General features: G+C 38.0%; 1 protein-coding gene across 1 annotated transcript in view; it reads right to left on the reverse strand.

The window, feature by feature from the left end:
• PXDNL (peroxidasin like) overlaps window positions 1-24896 on the reverse strand; it is a 422439-nt gene that overhangs the window by 43809 nt on the left and 353734 nt on the right. The window contains exons 12-14 of the mRNA XM_081817119.1: window positions 22938-23046; window positions 21048-21205; window positions 17558-19061 (exon numbers count right to left, since the gene is read on the reverse strand). Coding sequence (XP_081673245.1) covers window positions 17558-19061; window positions 21048-21205; window positions 22938-23046 — 1771 coding nt within the window. The remainder of the gene's footprint in view (window positions 1-17557; window positions 19062-21047; window positions 21206-22937; window positions 23047-24896) is intronic.

Raw genomic sequence — 24896 nt, forward strand, 5'->3', positions numbered from 1 at the left:
TAAGAAATTCTGCTTATTTTGTATTTTCATTATTTCCAGCTCTTGGATATATAAATTTATTACTCTTATTTTTCACCTTCCCACTTTATTAATTTTTGCTTTCATTCTTTCCAACTTCAGTCAGACACTTAACATAAGTAAGAAATAAGTGTCTGTCAAGCTCAGCCTGTGAGATTTGTGGTTGTTGATAACCATAATCTAGCCTATCTTAACCACGCAGGCTTCAAAGATATAGGTTTGTTCTTTTTCCTAAATTAGGTAGGCAGTAGGTGGGTACATTTAATCTGAGGACTCAAACCTTTCTTCATATCTGTAACTCTTCTACCATTAACTCTTCCATTTTGTCTTGCCTGCATTCCTTTTTCTATCTCTTGAAACCTCTATAAATATTTGGCATTTTCAATCTTTCTCCATGTCTCTTAATCTTTCTTATGATTTACTAGTCCGACATGCTGAGTGACCCCTTCCAGTTTCCAGTTCACTAATTCTTTATTCTAATTAGTTGTTCAGCATATCTATTGAGATATTAACTTCAACTCTGTATGTCAGGACTTAATATTCTATTTCTTTTTCAAATATCTGTATTTCTTATATTTTCCTTTTCTTTGAACAGAGTATCTATTCATTCTTTTACTTATTTAATTATGTTAAATGTACTTTTACAGTTCTTTCATACTGATCTGATCTCCCTTGATTTTGGATCCCAATTCCTTCTTTGTTTTGTTTTGTTTTATTGCTTTTCGTTTATTCTCATTGCTGGTAGTCTTAAGGCTATTTATTTACTCAATCGGTTTTTAATTTGTGTGCGTATGTGACAGAGAGAACTTCTTGGGAGTCTTTTTTCTTTCCTGTGATTGCGCACATGTGTGGCCTTGTGGAAAACTTATATGGTGATTTCACACAAGTTTTCTCAAGATCTCAGTGGTTTCATGTGTTCGAGAGCAGTTTTCATGCTCATGTGTCAGTTGGTCTTTCCAGCATCATGGCGTCTGAGTAAATTCAAATTTCTCTCCTGTGTAATATAGGCATCAGTCCCTGATATTTAGTCAGGAAACTATCTTGTTACTTCCTCTTTCCTAATGGGAAATGTTTTTCTGATTCCTTTCATCCTTTGAATAGATGAACAGCCTTTATGCAGAGAGCTCTGTTTCAGCCCTCTACCTACAGTAGGCTGGAGGGCAAGTCTCCTTGCCTTGGGTGGTATTACAACCCCCACCTCTGATTCCTAGAAACACTATTCATGTATCATAAAACTCCTGGGCCCAGACGGCATTCACCACTAATTTCTCCTTGGCTTTTCATTCCTTTGTCCTTTATGGCATGTAAAAATTGTCCTTTATTTTGAGCTTTTTTATGTTTAATACCCTTCTTTATATTTTTACTTTTTATTTAATGGTTCTAAGAAAAAGTTCAACAGAAAAAGAGGCTTACTTTACTGAATTGGTTATTTCCCAAGAAATTCTCTTGAAGTCAAACTGTCACTGAAAAGAGGCTATTAGTCAAATTGTCATGCTCTTTTTAAGGTTGCTTTTCTGTCATTTTCCAATAATGGAATAGGTAAGAACAACAAAAAAAAATTTTAAGATTATATACAGTACAATATGTTTACATATTTTAATTGCATTTTCAAATGTTACTTCAGGTAGTTAAAAATGGAAAATGAGCTGGCTAATTCGTTGACTATAGAAGTCATACTTAAAAAAATTCTACCCTAGCTAAAGAAGGTTATAAAGTACCATTTGGAGTTAATGCAATAATGGGGATATGGACCAAACTATCCAGAATTTGCAAAGAGGATCTGGTGTTATGCAGAATGAAAGCAATTATTGACTTAATCCAATATTTAAAAACATCTAAACTGATTCCAACTAGTTTATGTCTGCCTCAAACTCAAGTATTTTCAAAGGAGAATATTTTAGGATGTTCTATGGGTTTCCTATGTCTTAGCCAAAGAATAACATGCTTAAGGAATGGAAACATACACAGGTCATGCAATTAGCCCACGTTCTCAAAGTTGATTACTATGAACCTAGAAAAGGACCCAGGTTATATCATGAGTCCCACACCTTTCTAATACTCTTGTTTTCTTCATATTGATTATGGATCAGGTAAGTATGAATATTAATTTGCACATTTCTTTCCTATAACTTACTAAGCACTTACAAATATTTTCTGCATATTCTACTAACTTTGCATGATAAAAGTAATTATTGCTTTTCTCATTCACTAAAGCAGAAAACATTAATTGCTTTCCCCAATTCAAGCCAACAAGTGAAGAAGTAGATTCAAGGTCTCCTGGGATTTTTATTTGCTTAGTGAGGCAACCAACTGACCTGCACAATTAAATGCACAAAGCATAGATTTTCAACAGTGACAACAGTGTGCTTTGTATTATGAAGTTATAAGAAATTGTTTGATAGTCACATAAATCAATAATATCAAAGTTCCTCAATAATTTTAATACAAAGACTAGAGATTACAACTGAGATTATTCTGACTCCATTTTGATATATATTTTGTGAAAAAAAAATTTGGGTTACACATACCCTGTAATGACTTTTCATAATATAGTCAATCTCCTTTGCTTCCAATCTGAAATGTACCTTTCATGTGAATGTCATGCTACCATGAACAGGAAAGGGAAGACCGGCTACCATGGAGACACATTCTTTCCAGCTTTACTCACAGAATATTTTTTCTTTAATTTTCCTGAATCAACACTATGACAACTGTAAACTAAAGCAGATTCATTTAAACATGGCATTCTAAAGTGTCCTTACAGCTAGCATTCACTGGGGTCTTCTTAGTTGCTAGACACTCTGCTGAGTTTGCCGTGCCTTAAATAATTTAATCTTCTCAATAAACTTATGAGATACTATTATTATTGCCCTTTTAAAGATGAGAAATACAAGACTAGGAAAGGTCACAAAAAGCTACACAGTGAGAGAATCAGAGAGAGCATCTAGAACCCATGTGGTCTTTTATCAGAGTCTTTATCTGTATGTGCTTTATTATGTTTTTCACAATCTCCTGTTCTAAAGCCAATGCAAAACACCACCATTAACAATTCTGAAAAAGTAAAGAAAATATTGGCGATGGTAAGTTTTACATAGTGACCATGCACTTTTCACCTCCCCTTCCCCTGCAAAGATGAGCATATCGTAATCTCTGGAAACTGGAAATATGTTAACTATCATAGCAAAAGAGGTGTTGTAAATGTGAATAAATTGAGGATGTTAAGATGGGAGATGACTGTGGATTACCTGTGTCATTACACAGGTCCTTCTAGGTGGACAAGAGACTGACAAGAGTCAGGGAGAGTTGACTACAGAATAGTGTCAGAATGATATGACGTGGGAAACTCAACCACACCATTGCTGGCCCTGACAATGGAGGAAGGACCACAAGCCAAACAGGGCAGGCAGGCTGTCTCTAGAAGCTGGAAAAGCAAGGAAACAGATTCTCTCCCCTGGAGCCTACAGAAAGGGACATCATGATTTTAGCCCAATGAGACATATTTCAGACTTCTCACCTCTAGAACTGTAAGATAATTAATTTGTGTCATTCTAAGGCACGATGTTTGTGGTAATTTGTTTCAGCAGTCACAAGAAATGAACACATAGCTATATGTTACGCTAGTTTGGCTATGGATAGAACCTAGGCTTTGGAATAAGATAAATTAAGATTAAAGTTTGCATTCTCTACTTGCCAACTGTGTGTCCTTGGGAAAGCTAACACTAGTTCACAAGATAATGGCTTAGAAAGTGTATAAGGCTTCATGGCATATATAGAAAAGATCCACTTGAAATATTCTATTCATTTTGGAACATGAAGAACTATTCAAAAATAGAACCTCATATATTAAATTGTTGCCTTATAAAATCCATAAAATTTAAAAGATTAACAAGAAAGACATAACTTCCATTTAGGGACATTTTGATATGTGACTGTCTCATTTTGATATGAGAACATTATAAGTCTAAAAGGAACAGTATCATTCCCTAGTCTTGAGATAAATTAGGAAAATTCATCAAAGAATATCATTCTCCTATTGTGTTCTTATTCTACTAAAGCAGACATCAGCAACCTTGTTCTTACATAGTGGGTAATAAATATTTTTGGTTTTTCAGGCCACACATCTTACTGCAACTACTCAACCCAGCTGCTATAGTGGAAAACTGACCACAGATAATATGCAAATGAATGGGTATGGCTGTGTAACAATAAAACTATAAGAACAGGTGGCCAGCCTGTTCCCAAACAGGCACAATGGTCACTGTATGTCTGCCTCGCATGTTGCAAAGATGCCAACCCTAAGAACTACGCGCTTGGACAAGGAAAAATATCTGTGGTGGGTAGGTCTAGTTATTAAGTAACTACTCAGAGGCAGATTTACCAAATAAAATGGATACACTTCAAGCCTTGCAATCCTGGACCATCCCCTGACTTTGTAAACACTGTTCCGGATACTGGGCAAATCACAACACAGCCCTCATGATGACTGAAATGGCGCTTAACAGATTCTTTAAAATCACACTTGAGAGATTGTCAAATGTGGGAATGCCATTTAATTCATCTGCACTGCCTCCTCTTTCCCAATCTTGGTTTATAAATAACAGTAACCTAACAAATGTTTGTGGAATTGATATGATACTAAGAAGACCACTGCTCTTCATGCAAACAGAAAAGTTAAGTCATTGAAAAAGGAAGTTTTCAAAAACAAGGATTTATTAAATTAAAGAAATTAGAAAAAAGGAAATGAAGATAATTATGGGACAAAAGAAACAACCAAAAAAATTTTTTAAAGAAGTGTATGTTTAATTAAAAAATAAAAGGTGAAATTATGGAAGGGAGGACATGGAAGGATTAACAGACTTGATATAATTTGGTTTCCAAGGGGAGAAAACAATGCCATAGAGTAACTGAACAGACATGAATGGTAGGAAACATCACAATAGGACAAGATATATTGGAAAACAGGCAACACATGGCTATGTTATTGCTTTCTTTTTTTTTTTTTTTTCAGCAAAGGAAAAAATAGCTTTGGAAAACTTTAAATAAATCTATTACTGCCTAATGAGACCCATACTTATTTCAATTGACTTTCAGGGCAGTTAGCCTGCCCACCTCTAAATCACCAGCATAATGTCATTGGATAATAGGACTGTCACAATATAATTCCATAGCTACCCCACTGCTCCTTTTTTCATTTTCTAAGGGAAGATTATATAAGATTATAACAAATTATGGCTACATATGCCTCTCTTGCTACAGGTACTGACACTAATGGATCTTAGCTCCACTTGGCTGAGAAATAAATCTGTTCTATAGATTGGCAATAAACAGGCCCACAGTCAGGGAAATCGGCTTCAGCAGACCACCCATGGTTCTGAGAAAAAAAGGAAAGACTTGATGGGGAATATAAATATAGCCTTCATTTATGTTTGATTTGTGATCAAAATGCCTAAGCTGCAGGTTTTTTTCCCTTTGTACATGTCAAGGCAGATACTGTGTGTCGAGATGTCCCATTGGCAGCATCATTGTGTGTGTGTGTTCTGGGACAGTGTGACACGGTGACCTGGGACGTCCCACTGTTCCCAAAGACCTTCCTCAGCAAAGTGTATGCTGCCTGTATTTCCACATAACTCAGTGATAACTGAGTCCTAAGAAGCCTGGACACATGTGAACATGAACCTGGAAGAAAACAATAAATAAATAAATAAATAAATAAATAAATAAATAAATAAATAAATAATGTGTATGTTAGTCAAAACATTCGTTCCAATAAGCCCTGCCTTTTCCTCAAGAGCTTGTAATAAAGCAATTTTCTTTTCTTTCTTTTTTTTTTTATAAAGCAATTTTCTATCTTTAGCTCACAGTAGAAAAAAACAGGGACCTGATCATATTTTTAGCTTCTGAAAAATAACTTTTCCACTTGAAAGCTGAGAAAGAACCTATTGGTTACATTTTATTTTTTAACATTTTAATGAATGTTTTTGCCACAGTCATTTTAAGGTGATCTTCACAGACAGGTCATGTATGAACCTATACACATCAGGTCTGATACTTAACCAAAATATTTTATTTAGGATTTGGGCTAATAAATAAAAAGCTAATAAAACATTTTAGTCTACTATTGTCCTTAAAGTGCTTATCCACTGGGGACTGTTCATGATCAGAAGTCCTTATGAAATAAGAAAAAATAAGCATGCTTGTTTAAAATTCAAATTTTAGTTCCTTAACTGGAAGAGAGTTTCAAATAAGTCCCAATGGTCATATTCATGTTAAAATCACAAACGAATTACTCTTCTTTTTTACAGGGATTTTTTTTGTAGTTGTTGTTTAAGATATATTCAAATTTATTTATGTAATATATTAAAATTTATTTCAATTTAAATTTACTTATTAAGATTTACATGGTTCAAACCCCTAAAATCTAAAGCAACAAGAATTATACTACCTCAAAACCAAAACAAAATAAAACAAACAAAAAAAAAACTTGTGTAATCTATTCATTAATCCTCTGCCTATTTTAATAAATATTTACTAAGAACCAGGCATTGTTAGACATGAAGGATAGAAAGTTTAAGGAGATATGCTAATTTTCTTTTTCTTTTTTTTTTAAAGATTTATTTATTTTAGAGAAAGAGAGAGAGAGCAAGCAGGGGAGGGGCAGAGGGAGAGGGAGACAGAATCTCACACAGACTGCGCTGAGCAGAGCTCAACCCCACAACCCTGAGATCATGACCTCAGCCAAAACGAAGAGTTGGACGCTTAACTGACTGAGCCACCCAGGCACCCCAGAGATATGCTATTTTTCTTAAGAATGTTCACAGTTTAATGAAAAAGTTGAGTATGTAAACAGTTACAATAAGTACTTTACTATAAATAAGAACAAAGTGCTAACGGACCACTGAGGAAAAGTTTAGAGAAAGAGAGAAAAGTTGGCTCTTCAGGGGTAGCAAAATTCAAAAACCCTGAACTGAGTCTGGAAGACTGAGGCGGTCTTAACCAAGTAGGTAAAGGAGATCTGTGTTTTCCAGGCAGGAGGAATTGCTTATGCAAAGGCATAAATGCCAGAAATATCATGGCATTCTCAGGGAAAGGGAGAAAGTGAATAGCAATATAGTTAAAGCATAGTGCCAGGTTTGGTTTGGAAAACAAGGAACATGGCTGAAAATTTAGATTAGTACCAGAATCTAAAGGGATTAGACTACAAGTACAATATTTTTCTTAGCCTAATTGGAAAGAGAAAATCCCATGATGTTTTTAAGCAGAGAGGGGATATGCTCTAATTTGTGCTCTGCAGTAATTCTGGGAAGCTGTAAGAAAACAGGAATGTAGTGCAGGAAAAGATAATAGAGAAGGGCTGAAAAAATTCAGGTGGAAGAAGAGAGAAATCTAAAATATAGACTTAAGGAAGGTAAAAACTTTTGTTTAAACAATTGCACTAAGTCTAAATTGTAGGGGGAAAAAAACTACGTAAGTTAGAATGAATGTTAGATTCTGTTTCTGGCAATGGTGTTATAACTATAAGGAGACTAGTCTTTCCATGACAAAAAACCATAAAGAAGTGCAAAACATAAGAGTGCCTGGTTTTCAGACACTGGACAATAGGCAGCATAAAACCAAGAAACTGAGGAAAGGGAAACTTGTGACAAGGGCCCAGCTTTCTGCCTGGGGGAAATTTCCCCAGGCCAAGCAGGTTGCTAGAATTCAAGCAAAGCTATGCTAGAATTCACGGTGGTGCTGGGCTGAGGGGTTCCCATCAGAATTCAGAGCAGCTGAAGCTCCTGAAACAGAGTGAGGAGTGGGGCAGACCCTGACTTGAGGGCCCCCACAGTCCTTGGGAAGGGCCAGGCCAGCACCTGAGCAGGAGGGACTACCTGAGTCTTACTGACATCTGGCATCTAAAGGAAGAACCCTTTAACACCTTAGTAACACCCCAGACAAATAGCCAAGGTACAACACACCAAGTTTTAGGATAAGCTCTAACCTTACAAGGATAAAACCTACTTTAAGAAAGCCTAAAGTGTAGCATCTGCATGGGAGACAGAGCTTGGAGATTGGTTCTCCCAAGTCAGCGAGGTTAGGATAACACCTTGAGCTTTCCACATTTCCAATCAGACAAAGCATAAAGCAAAGCCTATTCAAGTCCAAGGTGGAATCACAGTAGTTGATAGGCATTTAAAAGTTATGACAGGCAAAGAAACAAAAAATGTGGTCGATACATAAGAAGATAAGTAATCAATAGTAATCAACTCCAAAAGTATGGCTGTGATGTTGAATTGATCAAGAAAGGACATTAAAGCAGTTATTATCAATGCATTAAAAAAATTAAATAAGATGTGTTCTTAATGAGTTAACATTTAGATAAATGTCAAGAGAGAATTAGGAACCATAAAAATTGTAAAATTTAGAACTAGTGTAACTGAAATGAAAATTTCACTTGTTGTATGTAAGAGGAGATTGAAGATGGCAGAAGAGTCAGTGAACTTTAAAAGAAAATTAGTAGAAAATATCCAACCTGAGGAAGAAACAAACATAGAGTTCCTAAGTAAACTAGAAATTGCACTGTTGGACTTCTAGTCAACAGAAATGGATACATAAATCCACAAAAAGACTTGCATATGAGTCTTCATGGCAGCATCACTGAAAATCGATGAAAACTGGAAAGCCCAAACTGGAAAGCCACCTCAGGTAAATGAAGAAATAAATATTTGTATATTCATACAAACAATGCTACTCACATTAACAAGAAAATAGATCATCCATTGATACATCTGGCACCTAGATAAATTTTCAAAAACATGGTAAGCCAAGCTTAAACGAGTACATACAATAGGATTCCATTTATATGAAGTCCTAGAATGGGCAAAACCAACAGTGATAGAAATATGATCTGTGGCCGCCGGGGAGGGATGGGTAGGAAAATGAACTGTAAGAAGCATGAGGTAAGTTTCTGAGGAGAGGAAATGTTGTCTTTACTGGGTGATGATTATGCAGGTATGAATACTGTTCAAAGTCATCACACTGTACACTCAAAACATGCATCTTATTGTGTGTTACAGCCATCATATGACTAGAAATATAATTTTAGTTTAGTCAGATTTGGGGAATATAGACAAAATACATTAAACTGCATCCAGATATATAATTTTTGGCAAAATAGAGTTTAAAAATAAAATGAAGCACATATTTTGTTCATTATAAAGTTTTCTATAAAGTATTTATTATAATATCATCTTGCATATGATCATAACAATTATGGGATAATATTAGTATGCATTAGTATAATATATATAGTATAATACAGTATAAATTTCTTCAGTTGAATGATTATCATTGTAAAATATTCTAATACAGCATCAATTTTCAAAGGTAGGAAAAAAGCAGATTCTGAAAGAAATTCATTTCTAAAACACAATTACTAAGACTCACCACTATAAAATCTACAAAACTGATGCTAAATTAAATGTCATTAAATGTCATGCTTTAAAGTGTTGAGTTAATTATTTTGCATTCCATTTTTACTAAATGAATGGTCTTGAGTGCCTTCTGAGAACTGGACCTCTGGGTATAACTGACTGACAACCTGATTTTTAACTGGCCTCTTGTCACCTTTTATTTGCTCAGTCCTGTTTTTTCCTTATTTCCGGGCTACAGGGTTGATTGAGTTTTTAATTTTTTGAAATTGGGGTTAAGGTAATGCAAGAATCAAACACATATGTGATTTGCTGTGCTGTAAGTTTTCATTTCTTTGTATATAAAATTAGTATACACCATAGTTAATTGAGGCCTCTAAATATTTGATGAAAAAATGAATTGGTATGGATGGATAAGTGTAAAAACCTAATTTACACCTAAGTAAACTTCATCCGGTCAGGGGGTTCAAACTGAGAATAGTTTCCAAATCCAGGGCCCTTGGGGAACTCAAATGAGCCTCACCAGGCTGCCACACTTCCCTTAACGGACCATCCAGTGTCTACTGAGCTGCTACACTTCGCTTGGCCGTGTGCTCAGCTCTGGGGACTGAAAGATAAATTAGACAATTTATCTGCCACCAAGAAGGACATACTCTTGGAACCCTGTCATTAAATTAATATGTTCTCTAGAAAGGCAGAAAAGTGATGGCATGAAAATGACCAGGAGAAGGAAGGCTCTGAAAATGGCATTTAGAGTCAAGCAATATGACTTCGTATAATTGCATAAGATGGTATATTTCTAAAATTATTGTTTGGAGAAATGTGATACTCGGGCATCTTGTGCTAGCTATGCCATGAAATGCTGTATGTGACCTTGGGAGCTAAGAGAGAGTAGTCTGTGGTGCGCCATATGTATAAAACAGGAGATAAGAGAGCTGAGGGAGGACGAAAAATAAATCCTGAACAGAAAGAAGCAGAGATAAGAGGTGGAAAGAAAATGCTGGTCCTCTGGAGGCCTGGCTATATTTAAACAGTCTAGCATCCTTCTGTAACTGAAAGAACAAAGTCACTCCCTCCAAAAGGGATAAGAGACAAGGACAGTTGAACAAGGACTAAGAACAGATGGTAGTTTCAAGTTTGGGGCCTTTTTTGGCAAAGGGAACAACCATTTCGAGATATGAGGTGGAGGAGCACCCATTGCACACATGTGGTAAGTCCTAGGGGGAAAGAGGGGTGCTAAATAAATATGGGTGCCAAATAAATATTTGTTAAGTCAATGGGAGAAGAGTGTCCACAGGTGGCTGTAGGAATCTGAGTCCTCAAAAAATATGTGCAAAATTTGGAGTGGGTAATTTTGCTGTATTTCTCTGCAAAAGAAGATTCATAGCTTCTAGCAGATTTTTAAAATGGTCTAACAGGAAATGGCTAAGAATCATTGTTTCACAGCAACTGAAGTTGCTAACATACTAACCATTTTATAAAGGTAAAGGGATGATGTTGATGAAAGGTCCTTTAAGGCAGGTACGAATATGGAAGTTGAGAAACATCTAGAAGAATGAGAGCCAGGAATCTTGAGGAAGGAAGGCCAAGCCATGAGAAAGGTGACCAACGTCCCTCAGGTGTCAGGACAGAGACAGACATTGCAGAGTTTGACCTTGTGGAACCTTAGGGTGGAAAAAGGGGAGAAACTAAGTGTTTTTGTTTCTTTAATAGTATCAAATGAAGCAGGTATGAGATAGGTGCATGTACTGAATATAAATTACTTAACTGGTGAATTGTAAGCTATTATTTAAAAAAGCTGAAGCAGCTGCACATCCCTGTGATAATGGGAGACGAATAACCTTGTATTTATTAAAGAACAAAAGTAACCATATCCACAAAAAATCCACACATTATATTTTCAAAAGGGGATTCAAAAATAGTCATCAAAATGGCCTCTCTCTGTTTGAGAATTTATGTTCGCCACTCAATGGATAATTAATCCTCACAATCAACTCATTATATGTTTTGCAAAGAATATAGCATGATTTTTTTAGAGCAAAAATAATCCTATAAAAAAGAAATGACTCATTTTCATATGGTCTTTAAACAACTCTTTGAAAACTTAAACATTTTTGACAAGAAAGAGAGAAAGGCAAGGAAGGAGGGAAGGAAGGAAGGAAGGGAGGGAAGGAGGGAGAGAGGGAGGAGAAAAAGAAAGAAAGAAATTCCTGCAGCTCTTGGTACTGAAAGAAGTAAGAAGCCTGTGCATTTCACAATCCTAGCAAGGGCTGTAGGTCTTCGTGTCCAAGAGAAGTGAAGTGAGCACAATGGAAGTCAAAGGGTTTGGCACTGCTCCTGTTTGCTTCTTCTAGAACTCCTGTTGATCTCCTTTTTATCTATCCGGGCTCTGTCTACAATTTCACTTAGGAAAAAAGGATCCATTTCACCCATAAGTCTTAATATCTTTGGGGTGGGATGGGTCAGATGCTAATTCTAGGATTAGACGCTTCCATGCAGGGCGTCCTACAAGCCCGCAAAACCAAGGGCTTCCACTTTCTCCTGCTTATCACCCTAGCTCTGGTGCCTGCCTGCCAGGTCTTTCCTCCGTATTTCTTATATCTCGAATGACCTCGGTCTGCCCTCTCAGATGACAGTCTCTCATGGGTAATCGCCACTCCTCTGTTAAGACTGAGTTGTTTTGGGTCTGTTTTGTTTTGTGTTGAAGTATAGTTAACATGCAATGTTATATGCATTTCAGGTGTACAGCAAAGTGATTTAGCGATTCTTCTCATTCCCCAGTGTTCACCAAGATAAGTCACCAAACAATGTTATTACAATATTATTGACTATATTCCCCACGCTGTACTTTTCATTCTCCATGACTTATTTATTTTATGACTGGCAGTTTGTACTTCTTAATCTCCTTTCTTTATTTCACCCATCCTGCCGGCTCCCTCCCCTCTGGCAACAATTAGTTTGTTCTGGTTTTTTTTTAATTCTTTATTGTTATGTTAATCACATACATTGCATTATTAGTTTTCCATGTAGTGTTTCATGATTCATTGTTTGTGCATAACACCCAGTGCTTCATGCAGAGCGTGCCCTCTTTAATACCCATCACCAGGCTAACCCATCCCCCCACCCCCTCTCCTCTAGAACCCTGTTTTTCAGAGTCCATTGTCTCTCATGGTTCGTCTCCCCCTCCAATTTCCCCCCTTCATTCTTCCCCCACTGCTATCTTTTTCTTTTTTATTTTTTTAACATATATTGTATTATTTGTTTCAGATCTGTGATTCAACAGTCTTGCACAAATCACAGCACTCACCATAGCACATACCCCAATGTCTATCACCCAGCCACCCCATCACTCCCACCCCCCACCACTCCAGCAACCCTCAGTTTGTTTCCTGAGTTAAGAATTCCTCATATCAGTGAGGTCATATGATACATGTCTTTCTCTGATTGACTTATTTCGCTCAGCGTAATACCCTCCAGTTCCATCCATGTCATTGCAAATGGCAAGATCTCATTCCTTTTGATGGCTGCATAATACTCCATTGTATATATATACCACTTCTTCTTTATCCATTCATCTGTCGATGGACATCTTGGCTCTTTCCACAGTTTGGCTATTGTAGACATTGCTGCTATTAACATCAGGGTGCACGTACCCCTTCGGATCCCTACATTTGTATCTCTGGGGTAAATACCCAGTAGTGCCATTGCTGGATCGTATGGTAGGTCTATTTTCAACTTTTTGAGGAACCTCCATACTGTTTTCCAGAGTGGCTGCACCAGCTTGCATTCCCACCAACAGTGTAGGAGGGTTGCCCTTTCTCTGCATAATAAAAGGCATCCAAATCGGCAAAGAAGAAGTTTGTTCTCTGTTTAAGAGATGTTTGCCAGTTTGTATGCTCAACATCACTCATCATCAGGGAAATGCAAATCAAAACCACAATGAGATATCACCTCACACCTGTCAGAATGGATCACATCAAAAAGACAAGAAATAATAAGTGTTGGTGAGGATATGGAGAAAAAGGAACCCTGGCGCACTGTTGATGGAAAGGTAAATTGATGCAGCCGCTGTGGAAAACAATATGGAGGACGGAACTTTGACACCACCTTCCTGAAGGAATACGTCCTGATTTCCTAGATCCCACTGCTCCACATGTGACATGACAGGGTTATGTGGCTTGTGAGTCCCCCACATCCCAGGCCCTGAGCTCCTTGAGGAGAATCCAAAGTATCTCACCAATCTTACTGAAATGAACTGAAAGCTGACTAAAACAATGTCCCAATGTGGCTTTCTAGTGACAGACCAGGTATTCCTCATGGCAAAACTGTTGGTGATTCAAGAGGAAAGTTGTAGCATGGTTTCCACATGTTGTTCTGGCTTTTTAAAGCTACCTAAAAGATCCAGTGTGAAGGTAAAAGGAAAATCAGATTTTACTCCTGGGTGGTAAACTGACACAAGCCTTCAAAATTAAGTGAAGTGAAGAAAAATCATTAGCTTTGTACACCTGATGACACATAAAGATGAGGGGATATATTCTGGAATATGAAGATATTATGTGTGAATTAAAACTATTAATTAAAGAGCACCTTCTGAATTATCATTTTATTATATCACATAGTTGTTATATATATGATCTTAGATCTAGAAGGACCTCAAGGACTTTTTAGTGAAACAGCCTCACTTACAGTTGAGAGAACAAAAACTAATCTAAAGTCGTCCAAGAGTGCACAACTCAATTTGTCCAGAGAGAAGGAACCTGGGCCTCCTGACACCACCTCTCCATCCCCCCCATTACCTACAGCATGTATCAGCTATTTTAAACAACCTCTTCTTCCCTAAGAATCCTCACTTTCTGGCCCACAGAGATGACAGTTAATGACCCTGGGGTTAGGGGCTCCTGTCCAAGTTGCAGCTGCAGTCTGTTGAGCTGCCGGCAGGGAGTCGGCGGAGTTTACCAACTTGCTTTTATCACAGTCATACTTGTGATTTGGATTACGTAATTTAATTAAATGTTACATAAAATAATGAGGCCTTTGTGTAAACGAGGAGACTACTTATTCCTGTGAAAACCAAATTCAGTGTTTTGGGAAAGGTTGTCAAAAGGAGAGTCAAACATCAATGCCAATTAGTTGCATGTTACGTAACTATAACTACGGGGGAATGACAGAAACACGTACAAGGAATGTGCATTCAGAACCATCACTTCCCTGGAAAATTCTATTCCCCTTTCAGAACAATCCTATACACACACAAAAGATTCAGCCTGGGCATAAGCTTATGAATTCTAGTCAGCAGGTCTGTATCAAAGCAGCAATGACAAAACCAGAACACAGACTTTGCAACCCACCCTCACTTGCTGCCCCAAAGCTCAAGTTACAGGACTTTATGTGCGCTCAAATGTGTGAAGTTAAAATACCTAAGATGTGCATATGCATTATTTTTATGATTCTCTGCTTTAGCCAATTCTTAAGCTGTCCTCATTATCTAAAATATGGAGTTTTTAATGTTCCAGGGCAGTATTTATTTTGTTGATTTACTGATATGCTCTACTTGTTTCCAGTTTTGACTGGAGTGGTTTAGAAACAAACTTAAAACCACACTTGCAAAATAACACAGAAAGGAGAAGAAGTAACAAGTAACAGGAGAGGGTAAAGAAATAACTGTATAAATCGTCAAATTTAAAGCCATGCCACCCTCCTTAGTGAAATCAGCTCCTGACAAACTGCAATCTACAGATTTGAAGATGGAGACTGTAAACACAACTCCAACTTATCTATTTTGTGCTCACGGTTGAATGAATCACCTGGCAGCCTAACAGGAAAGTAGGGTAGCTCGGCTTCCTGGCCTCCCCACACCCACTCATGCTGGTCAGTCCTGCTGTCCTCATGCAGAGGCCACGCACCAGGCTGCACAAAGTTCCCGCAGTTCAAAAATTCCCCAAAGCAAGGATAAAGACTCCTTGTTGCGGTTTCAGAAGACACAGTGTTAACATTCCAAATGCCTGAAAGGAGCACACAGAAAGCCAGGCATGTGAACACTCAATGTGCAGTGTATGGGCCACTATCCATCCCGGAGGCCAGTCACGCCTCGCACTGGCCACTGGGAGGACGTGTCCTGCAGCGGACGGTCCGCATCCATGTTCCAGCTTAATGCTGTGTGTGGCGATGACAAGCAGCCTGCTGCATCGCACATGAGAGCCAGAGGACTCAGGAGGAGTTTTTGTGATGGGAACATTTTAAAAGAACACATTTCTGCTACTCTGTAATTGGTGGGAATTTACAAATTAGCTGCAAATTGAGAAGTGGGACCCCAACGAACTGCAAAGCAAGACTTGCCTCCAGGTTTATTCAATGTAGACAATGTGCTTACAGGAAACATTTAAAATAATGATAGTGTTGCACAGACTGCTAAAAGCCTATCTACACTGTCTTGCTTCACCTCCAGTATTCCTGAAACCATGGAATTCCTTGCTGCTAGCCTCTCCTTTTCCCAGGACATCTTGTGCAGGTTAGCGTTTCACAGGGAAGTCTCTCCTAGAGTCACTCTCCTGCTTTAAACACAGGATGAAGATCAAACTCCCTTGCATGGCATGCAGGGCCCTTTAAAAGCTTCCTCTTGTCACATTTCTACCCCCTCATGCCATGCAGCCCCACACCTTCCTGCTTCCTTCCCTCTCCTTGGGATACTGCCTGCTGTTCCCACTTCATTCAACTATCACACTCAGAAAATTCCAAGAGCAGATCAAACGGCATCATGTAGCAGTAGTTTGCTGTGACTCTTACACGTACCTCCCATTTCTCAGCTCTGTGTTCCCATAACATTCAATTCCCATCTCTGTAACAGCCCATTCCGCACAGATTACTGCCAGCCCCCTGCCATCCCAGCATGCTGTCTGGATCTCCAGAATGCTATTTCCTTCATCTCGGGTCTCAGTGCCTAGCACAAGGCTGATTCAGAGCATACGTGCAATCTAATAATGATGCTGACAACTGAAACGGTAATGTTATAATAAATCTATCCACAGGTAACACTTACTGATTACCTATGATGCACCAGAATGGAACTAGGTATTTGATACATTCTATATAATTTCACCTTTGAACATCTCTGTGAAGGAGGCAGTGTTTTTTTCATTTTATAGATATTCTGAGATTTAAAACTGTTTAAATACTTTTCACAAGCTCTCAGTACTAATAGGTGGTGGAATGGAGATTTAAACTAGGTCTCTATGAAGCCAAAGTCAATGTTCTTGCAAATTCAATCTGCATGATACTCTGATTTGTTCTACATATATTATACATTTACTTAGTCTAATATTCTACATAAGTATGAAGCAAATTCTAGTGGCATAAAAACATTCATACCCTTAGTATTACAAAATAAAGGCCTCATGTTGACAATTAGCTCCATAATTTGCAATTTTAAGCTTCTCTGAAAGATTGCACATTAATATACCATAAGCTATTAGTAAACATGTTAGTCTTCAATATTTAGCCAACTATAGACAAAACTTCTTAATAAAACATTTCTTTAATTATTTTTAACTATTTTGGAGGATGAAGGGTGGTGAGCATGAAGAGCAGTTATAGTTGTTTCCTGGAAACATCCCATACTTGTAAGTTAAAAGGAAATTTGAATCTCACCTGTAAAGAACATAATATTAATACTTTACTGAAAGGCACTAATGATGTAGTGAATAAGCCTCGACTCAACATTCTGATGATAAATTTAGAATTATTTGTTCTTTTGACAAAAACTAATTTCTGTTTTCATTTCACTACTTTGCTCTGCCTAAAAAAGCCAACTTGTTACATTATCATATCAATAAAAAGGCCTTGATTGGATTACCACAGAGCAGGAATGCAGGAAACATGCCAACCTCTCTTAGTTGAGATGTGCTAGCAAGTATTAGCAAGGAGGCAGCAATATTTACATTTACAAAGGAAGTGGGTGGACAAAGGCGTTTACTGCTTAGTCTCTAGAAATCCTTCCTTTAATATTTGGCTTCTCCCAAGATAACAATTATTAAAGGCTCTGCAATAACATCCCCAGGCAACCAAATCCAACCACACTTTAACACTTCTCCCTCTCCCAAGAAATATATAAATCTAAGCAACACTTGCACACTTACTTTTTCAGTTTTTGTCGAATCTCTGAATCTTTAATCTCGTTTTGAAGATCCTCAAAATTTTCAACAGAAGTCAAATTGCAGAAAACTCTGAAGTCAGCATAGGGAGGGATCCCGTGGTCTCGCCCCCTTTGAATGTTGGTGGCAGCCAAATCCAGGGCCACAGAGTGGGCGGTGGAGAACAGCTTCTCAGTCAGCTCTAAACTGAGCAGTTGGGAGGGCACCCGCAATTTAGCGGCCACACCAAATAGCCCCCGAAGGAGTGGATCTATCCCACCTTCCTCGATTATTCTGGAGGGTGAAAAGAAAGCTTTATGGAGTGGAAGGTGGCCTTCAGGGATTTCTCCGAAGGTGTCATTCAGTCGGTAAAGAATAGGATTGATTAACGTGTGACCAAATCTGAAGGCTGCAGTAGCAAAAGAGTTAATGATCCCTGCATTCACATTGGGGTTGTAGCCCTGGTAATCCCGCAGCATCTTCATGCCAGATTCCCCCAGAATCTTGGGCAGCCAGTGGCTGTAGGTGATGTGCTGCAACTGAGCACCCACAATCTTCCTGGCTTCATGATAAAGGGTGTCTCCATCCCAGTGGGGGTTCAGGGCAGACAGCTCCGTGGCGACCCTGTTGTGTTCCCGAAACCACAAGGTGTGCATGGCTGTGAGGGCCAGCTGCTCATTGGCCCTGTGGTCCCCAGCCAGGAAACAGGGGCTGCGGCTACCCTGCTCCCACCCTGTGCACTCAGTGGGTGGGCCCGCAGAAAAGGGCAGTAAGGGCTTTCCGGACGGCACCCACGGCAAGCCTGTCCTCAGGAGTCCCCGAGGCTCTGAGTAGTCTCGGAGAACTTGGGATTCCCTCTCCGAGCTCCCATAGACATTAGAGGCATCTATATAGGCTGTGAGTTGGTTAATCTGTTCTCTCGCGTAGACTGAATTCATCACCAAGGAGGTCATGCCACTGCCACACACGGGGCTGGAGCGTGCAAAGAACATGCACGGTGCTCGGGTCCCTCGGGGGTCAGTGTCAGGAATGATGATGGGGAAGCAAGGAGGATCATTGGTACACACCGAGCTACACGGCCGCCCATCAGAGAAGCGAGACGTGCTCAATGCAGGCACTGTGTGGTCCAGATCGTGGTCTAAAAATTGGCCCCACTGCATGAGCATGTGTGTGTATCTATGGTCAGGGGTGACTGTGGCCGTGGCTGCCAGCTCTGTGGAGACCAGCCTGGGTGGTGGGAGGGGATACCGGCCTGACAGGGCCGGACGGCTGACCCCACGCGGCAGGTTGAAGCCGTTCTCGTAGGCAGGCTTCAGGATGCGCTCAAAGGCGGTCAGGGATGCACCCCACATGGGGTGCTGCAGGTTGTTGCACGTTCCGTCCTGGGCTCGGTACTTCTGATGGAAACACATGTCAGAGCAGTTGGGCACCTGCCTGTGGGCTGTACATCCAGATAAATTGGCTATGAGGCTGAGGTAGTGCGGGGACACCAAGTCATTGTAGCGGAACTCTGAAACACGGAACAGCAAGGGCAATGAAGAGAGCTGTCCTTGAGGTGGAGTGAGAGGGGGAACCTCAAGCCCAGGTGCCGTAAGGATGGGCCACTCTAGGCGGGCAGAAATCTTTCCTACATCCACCACATTTCATTAGGACAAAACCGAAAGTTTTAATTAAAAGGGGGGGTACTTAGTGATGCTTCTCTTACGAGCAATGACTGCTAGAACGAACAGAAAAGGAGAGAAATGTCCCAGTTTCCACCAAACTCCTAATTCTGTGACTTTACCAATATAATGTTGGTAAGGATTTGGTAAGTCCTCATCACAAGATTGTAATATTTTTTTTTTCCCATTTCAGAATTCTTTCTTTCAGGTTTTATGCTCCTAGAAGACAGGGTCTAAAATGTGCTAGTGTGGTGGTGTGAATATTAACCTGCGTGATAGTTGATATGAACGGATTAAGCAGTTACTTGTAAACTACCACAAGCTGTCATCCCCCAGGGAATGTGCAATACAACCTGGAGGTGTTTTGGAGCCACTCTTTTAACAGAGCTTAAAATTGCAGCATAGTCCTAAATCTGCAGAAACTATTCACTAAGTCTTGCTTACTAAGAGTTATTATCCCCACTTAATCATCAGAAACTGGCTAATGATACCAGGACCATTTGTCCTTTATCTGTGTAAGCTGGTCTCTGTCTGGCTGGACCCTGAGATATCTTAATCTTGCATAAATACAATAATCTTTCTGTATATAAAGACATAGATCCTGGGTTCACTTTTAGGGCAAAATGATCCTGGAGGGAAAAAAAAAAAATAAAGGCCTTTAACTTTACAAATAATAAAAGAGAGGTAGAACAACATAATGTTTTTTTCTTAAGAAAATTGTGTTAAAGTTCTTGAATATTTTAGATGAGAATATATACTCAGTTTGGTAATGAACACCAAAAACAATGGATGTATATTTTAGCAAAGTTAAATCTCTGTAGATATTGATTGCTTATTCTCTAGTTATGAATTTAGATTAAGTTATTATTGAAAATTGTTTCTTCCAATAGATATGTGTGAGAAGAGAACTCAAAGGCCCTTTGTCCTGACCTGGAGCTGGGCTTTTTGCAGACCTGACCACAGCTAACTCATTCCTGGTAAGACTCGGAATTAAACAGCCAGAAATTTGATTCAAGTGCTAATATGGACTATATGGAAATTTCACTTGGATATTTTAGTCAAGGAAACTCCAAAACCCAAGACATAATGGATCATTAGGAGCTATTAAATAGAGCTTTTTGAGTAATTGTATAGGGCACCTAATGGGTGAGCCACACACAGAAAGGGGCTTGTGCACTGTATCTTGGTTTCTTTTCTTTTTTTGGGGGGGGAGGGGGGTTATTTTCTGAAGGGGAGTAAAGAAAGGGTAAACCTCTAGAAGTTGCTGTTGTGCTCACAGAACAAATAGTGTATAGCAAAGGATCATATTTTTACTTCACTTTAAAGAGACTTAGAAAATCTGAAAGATCTCTAAATCATTCTCATTTGACATTTACTAAATAAATGTCTGGTTTTGGAAAAAGTACATGAGAACTTCAGTATAGCAAAACAACAAAAAAGATTTGGGAGGGATACATATGTTATAGGTAGAGTAAGGAATTCAAATAAATTCACTGAATGGTTTAGGTGATTCCAATAACAAGGAGAGGAACATTACCCTAGGACTAAAGCCTTTTTCATAGGAAAGAGTAATATCTTTTGGATTCAAAACGTCCACCTAAAATGGGCCCCGTAGATTTACTTGACGTAGATAGCTGCTAGAAGTTGACAAGTTTGAATATATATTTATCATCCTTTCTTTTGAATTACACGTCTTACGAGAAACATCTGCATTCATTTGGTAAAGTGGTAAATTAATTTCTATATCACATGGTGTTTTGGAGATTAAAAACTGAGGGGTGATCAGTTTTGCTACTGACAGTAGGCTGAGAACAGAATGCACCCCAGAAGCTGACCTCTGCCCTCCAAATCAACAGTGAGCCCCTGCTTCACGTGTTCCTGGATCAGCAGAAATGTGTGCTCAAAAATCTCTCCAGCTCTTGCTGTCTCCACAGTAAACGGGTCATACGGATAATGAAACTGAGCCAGCAGATCACTAGGGGTGCGAGGTTTCCTGCAAATGACAAAAGACATTACTGTTCACAAGGCAAAACTGCAGAATCCATGAATCTCACTGTGCATTTACGAATACATTTCCCAAACAATCAAGAAGAAAAGCTTCACCACCAGAAAATAAGCTTCACAGGGGGAGCTGAGAGTTCTTTTCCTACTTTATTAATGAGTGAAACCCAAATGCCAGTGACAGCGCTGAACTCAAAAGATATATTTTTAATGAATCAATGATTTAAAGAACAGTTTTCTATAAAAGGCAACATTTATGGTGAAAGTTATAAGCTTGTGGGGTCCACACATAGGTCTGAGGGGGCTCAGTAAACCCTCTGAAACAGTATGCAAGACACTCAGTTTCTGGACATTGGCACTGTCTTCTCTTTCCTCAAATGTAACTGCCTGGAAGATGCTGGAAATTCCCACTCACGTTTAAAACCCTGCTCAGGCATTGTTCTCCCCAGAAAGTCTCCCTGGTAACTCTGACAAACTACCACCTTCTCAATTACGTCTGTATGCTCACATACATCTATTACATACACAACAAGATGTACTTAAATTGTTGACATATTGTCTCTTCTGCTACAAAAAGACTGTGTCAGGGATGAGATGGTGCCTTATACATCTTTATATTCTATGTACCAAGCCTAGCAACCAGCATATGCATTGAGGAATTAAACTAATTAAGTTAAAAGAATATTAGTCACTGAGAATGTGAAACTATTTTAGAGATTTTGGTCAGCGAAGGCGTGTCTGGTCCTCTACATCAGAAATCGTAATAACTTTAGATCATAGAATAGTAATGATATTAATAGCTCATTTTAATTAAGCCCTTTCTATGTGGCAGACACTGTTGAGACACTATCTGTACTAACTTATTCAATCTTCCTAACAAGTATGTCCATGAAACAGATTCTATTGCTATCTCCATTTTACAGGCAAGAAGTGTGAGGTACTAAGATGCTTAGCTACTTGCCCAAGGTCACCCAGATAGGAAGTGATGAAGTGAGGAATCACTATAAGGATATAAATAAGCTATATGTCTCTAGAATACAAGTCCACGATCAGCGAGCCATGCTGTTGTGGGTATGCAAGAACAGAGCTATACTTGATTATGGCATTATAAGGTATTCCTTTTAGACCAACAGCTGCAAAGACTGGGTATATACTTTATTTGACTTTAAAGACAACAGTCATGTTTTCATTAATATGTTCAGGTGATGCAAAACTGCATCCTTTGTACCTCCATTAGGACTGATGGGGACTTTATAGAACCTGAAGGCTTCACTACTCTAAAGATGTTCTGGTTCAAATTAAAATAACCAAAGTACTACATATCCTAAACAAAACTTTCATCTGTGAGCTATCAGTTTATGACCAGATGTGTTCAACTTGACAATCACTCTCAATTCCTGGATTGGCAGGAGCACTGGGTCTGACCCTGGTGGATGCTGACCTAACAGAGCCCATTACCTGATACCTATCATGGGACCACATAGAGTGGATCTGTGATGTAAACTTATGCCATTTAGATTCTGTGGGGAGCAAGTTTCATTTTCTTTAAGACTGAGCTGGTAATGGTGGGTAGCCCAGAGGGTGATAACACATACACAGACTGAAGAAAACACCCACTTTTGGCAATCTTATGCACGATGCCTGCTGTGATTTATGGAGATTATAAAAACCAAGTAGGACTGAAGTGAAAACAATTTTGTAATCAAAATAAAATAAATTCTTACTGTGAAAACAAATGTCTTCGTGTGGAGTTAATTGCACTGTCAACCCTCTGTACAGCATCAAGAATGGATGATTCAACAAAGTCATCGCCAGCTTGTCTACCCTGTATTGCTTTGAAAATCAATTCCATGATTAAAAGTATCAAACAGACTTTGAAGTTAGGAATGATCTCATACAAATGGCATTACAGAAACTTCCAAGACAATAAAAATGTTATACAGTGTCCACATGATGCTGTCCATTGCAGAAGAGTAGGTAATTATCCTGAAGCAAAGTTTCCAGAAACAATAACAGTATTATTTAGGGAACTAAGGCATTCCAAAAATCTAGTAAAGCTATGTGAAATATTTCCTTTTTTTTACAACATTGATTCAAATGGGATTGAACTCTGTTAGTAATTTGTCATCTTCAGAAAGGTAAGAAATGCCTATCTTTTCAGCCACCTTGCTTTAATGTGAAACATTAAAATGAAGTAAATATCATCACATCCTTATGGAGATTTCTTAAAGCAAGAATTGAACTCTCAGTAAGATTTCAGTGAAAAATAACTCATGTTTTTTCTATAGCTCTTCGGTGTGTGAGAATTCTATCAAGTTGAATATTATAGACAAAGAAAGCTTTTCACTTAAAGTAGAGTCGATAATCTTCAACATATTTAATCTTCTCCAGATGATGGTTTAAGAAGTTTAAGGTAAAGAAAACAAAATGCTAATAAAAATGATCATGGATATTAAAAACTCACATAAGAAAAATAATTGAGCATATCCGTATTATTTAGTACATTTTTAAGAATATTAAAAGTATAAGAATTTATATGACATAATTAAAGCAATAACTTAATCTTAGCACTGTTGAATATTGGACACAAGAGTAAGTATAGTCCCAAAAATTGAATTTGAAAATAATGTCATTAAGGAGATATTAAAAAAATGAGAAGTTTAAATAAAAATAGGAAGGTGTGTGGATTACATATTATCACTTATATTATATATCATATATTATGTAATACAATATAATATTAAAATATTATATATGCATATTTATATGTAAATAAGTATATATGTTTATGTATTTTGCAAGATGAATGCAAATAGCATTCTACATCTGGTTGTTATAAAAAAATTCCTCTATATTATGACAATGTATACATACTAGATTGGTTCATTGTTCTAAAAAGATCACCAACATAAAAAATTGCAAGAAAAAATACCAGTAATACAGATATAAGAAAACCAGTAAAATCAAGGTCTCTGCCGAAAGACATTCTTGATAAACTAGATTATAGGCAGTAGTTATGAGTTAGAGGCTATACTGTCAATTCATTTCAGTCCTTATCATGACCACAATATTAAAGCTCCAGAAGGTCAGTTTTACCTTTTATACTTCAAAAATCACATTGGATTAACTATATAATAGCTAAAGATAATTGAAAGAAAACAAAGATAAATTGATTAATTTGATTACATTAAATTAATAATTTCCATTCAAGGAAAGACATAAATAAAAAAGGTAAAAATGTCATTGACAAATAACATAATAGGTAACATATCTATAATTTCTAATCTGACACAGAATTAATATTCTATTTCATTCAAGGAATTCCTGTAATGCATTAAGACAAAATATATACAGGCAAGTTATAAAAGAGGAAACCCCAAAAGTTATTAAGTATATGACAGATTTTGAAAACCACTTAAAACCTCAGAAATAAAATATAAAATATCAATGAACTACCATTTTATGCTTATTCTGGCAAGAATAAAAAAGCTGATTACTGCCAAGTTTTGGCAGGGGTGAGTGGACATGGGTAGGCCGGTGGGAATGTAGAAGTGATGCTCCTATTTCCAAGATTTTGTTTAAGGATATGTATATTTTTTATTTTGATTTTACTTAGTAAAATGACATATGTGCACACCCCCTCACCCAGCAATCTGATTCCCACATATATATCTAGAGAAATA

The sequence above is a fragment of the Leptonychotes weddellii genome, chromosome 4, assembly GCF_054177405.1.
Source record: "Leptonychotes weddellii isolate Sample4059 chromosome 4, ASM5417740v2, whole genome shotgun sequence".
Classification (NCBI taxonomy): domain Eukaryota; kingdom Metazoa; phylum Chordata; class Mammalia; order Carnivora; family Phocidae; genus Leptonychotes; species Leptonychotes weddellii.